Below are 1,819 nucleotides of genomic sequence, written 5' to 3'. Positions count from 1 at the left end.
GAGCCTTTGTATTTTTGGTTTGTGGCAGATTTAATAAAGCTGGATTGTCCCTGAAGATGCTAAAAATGTTTTAGCGAAACGTTGGGCCAGAAAGTGGAATAATGTAGTTTTATTCGCACTAAAAACATAGATCAGACTAGCCTGGTAACATAATATTTAATTTATACTTTACGTTTTTCAAATTAATTGGAGTTTTGTGCATCGATTTAGGGGAAAAATTAACTTTGAATTTCAATAACCCTTTCTGCGCTTAAAAATCAAAAACAACGATGATGACAAACACATAAACTTTCGAAGTGGTCCTCAAGCAACGGCGGGGTCAAATGGAATGGAATTTTTCAATTGGAGTTCTTCGAAATTTGCTGCTAGGATATGTGTTACAGCTTAGTAAAGTTTTGGTTTACTCCTACCGAAACCAAAGATTAGATGGTTTCGATATTCGATAATCCCAAACATCGATAGTATCGATACTATCGAAAATATCGACAGTATCGATAGTACTATCGATAGTTTTGATTAAAAAAGTCCAAAAATTAAACATAACAACTTTTACTGAAAATGAGATCAGAATTGCTCTAATATGTCGATATTTTTGTTAAGGAACAAAAGTTTATCAACGATTTTTGGCTTAAAGCAGCATATTTCTGTGCAATTTTATATCTATTTATCATTCATGACTTAATTTTTAATTGTTTATATTAACCTAAAAATCAAATTTTTCAGGTCGGATAGGAACTGTTGTTGGATGGGGCCGTACTTCAGAAGGAGGGGACCTGCCTTCAATCGTAAATCAAGTTAAAGTGCCTATTATGTCTATTTCCGAATGCCGGAATCAAAAATATAAAAGCAGTCGAATCACAGCTAGTATGTTATGTGCTGGTAGACCGAGTATGGACTCATGTCAAGGTGACAGCGGTGGTCCACTTTTACTTTCAAATGGAATTAAGTATTTTATTGTTGGTGTAGTTTCGTGGGGTGTCGGATGTGGAAGGGATGGATACCCAGGAGTTTACACACGAGTAAGCAAATTTGTACCATGGATAAAATCTAATTTACGTGATAGTTGTTTGTGCTCTTAAATTCATTTAAAAATTTTAAGGAATATACTATATTATAATTAATCAATATTTGCTGTAAAAAACTATTTCTTGTAAAAATAAATAAAAAATAAATTTTAAAGTATGTACGTAGATACAAAAATACATATGTACAACACTCATATACATATGTATATATGTATAAACATTGTACATTATACATATGTATGTGTGAATTAACATATTAACATACTTTTAGCAGTAATAGGCATAATAAGCTTTTACCATGTGCGCAAAGGTTTACAATTTTTAGACCTTAGATATTATTTTTAAAAGCCTGGAGTGTCAAAAACTCCGGGAAAGCACGCTTATGTTGCGGTGACAAAACAACCTCACGAGTATAAGGGCATTCAGAAAACAGGAACGACAAATTTGATGTGTTTGTTATTATTACTGTGGCGTTATGATATTTATTCGAATAAGGTTTTTAAACTTTATACCACCAAAGTTTTTTAGGAAAAATGGAAAAAGCAAACAAAGTCTAAGCGGCAGAAGTTATATATTATTTTTCGGAGATAACCAAATCTCCTCATCAGACTTCTTTCTCTAGACTTCAACATCGCATAATCGATGTGGAGAGCCAGGAACGTTAACCGCTGAGGTAAGCCATATGTAATAATTCTAGGGCCGTTTTCTCGACTGTCAAATTTAACTTCTTTTTTAACACATAGACTGCTTTAACGCCCGCATGTTATATGTATATGATCGATAGCGCAGTCCAT

The 1,819-nt window shown here is 33.1% G+C and overlaps 1 protein-coding gene across 2 annotated transcripts in view; it reads left to right on the top strand.

Moving 5' to 3' along the window:
• LOC118748996 (trypsin-1) overlaps nucleotides 1-1,120 on the top strand; it is a gene marked incomplete at its 5' end in the record, with an annotated part of 105,867 nt that extends 104,747 nt beyond the window's left edge. The window contains 2 exon segments of one of the 2 annotated variants that reach the window (XM_036483783.1): nucleotides 724-906; nucleotides 967-1,120. In XM_036483783.1, the coding sequence (XP_036339676.1) occupies nucleotides 724-906; nucleotides 967-1,079 (296 nt within the window). 2 annotated transcript variants of the gene reach the window in all.
• Between the last annotated feature and the right edge of the window lie 699 nt (nucleotides 1,121-1,819).

Source organism: Rhagoletis pomonella, unplaced genomic scaffold (genome assembly GCF_013731165.1).
Source record: "Rhagoletis pomonella isolate Grant_MI unplaced genomic scaffold, Rhpom_1.0 Rhpom_scaffold_00001, whole genome shotgun sequence".
Lineage (NCBI taxonomy): Eukaryota > Metazoa > Arthropoda > Insecta > Diptera > Tephritidae > Rhagoletis > Rhagoletis pomonella.
Note: the sequence above shows the minus strand (reverse complement) of the source record. Positions and strands in the feature narration are given on the sequence as shown.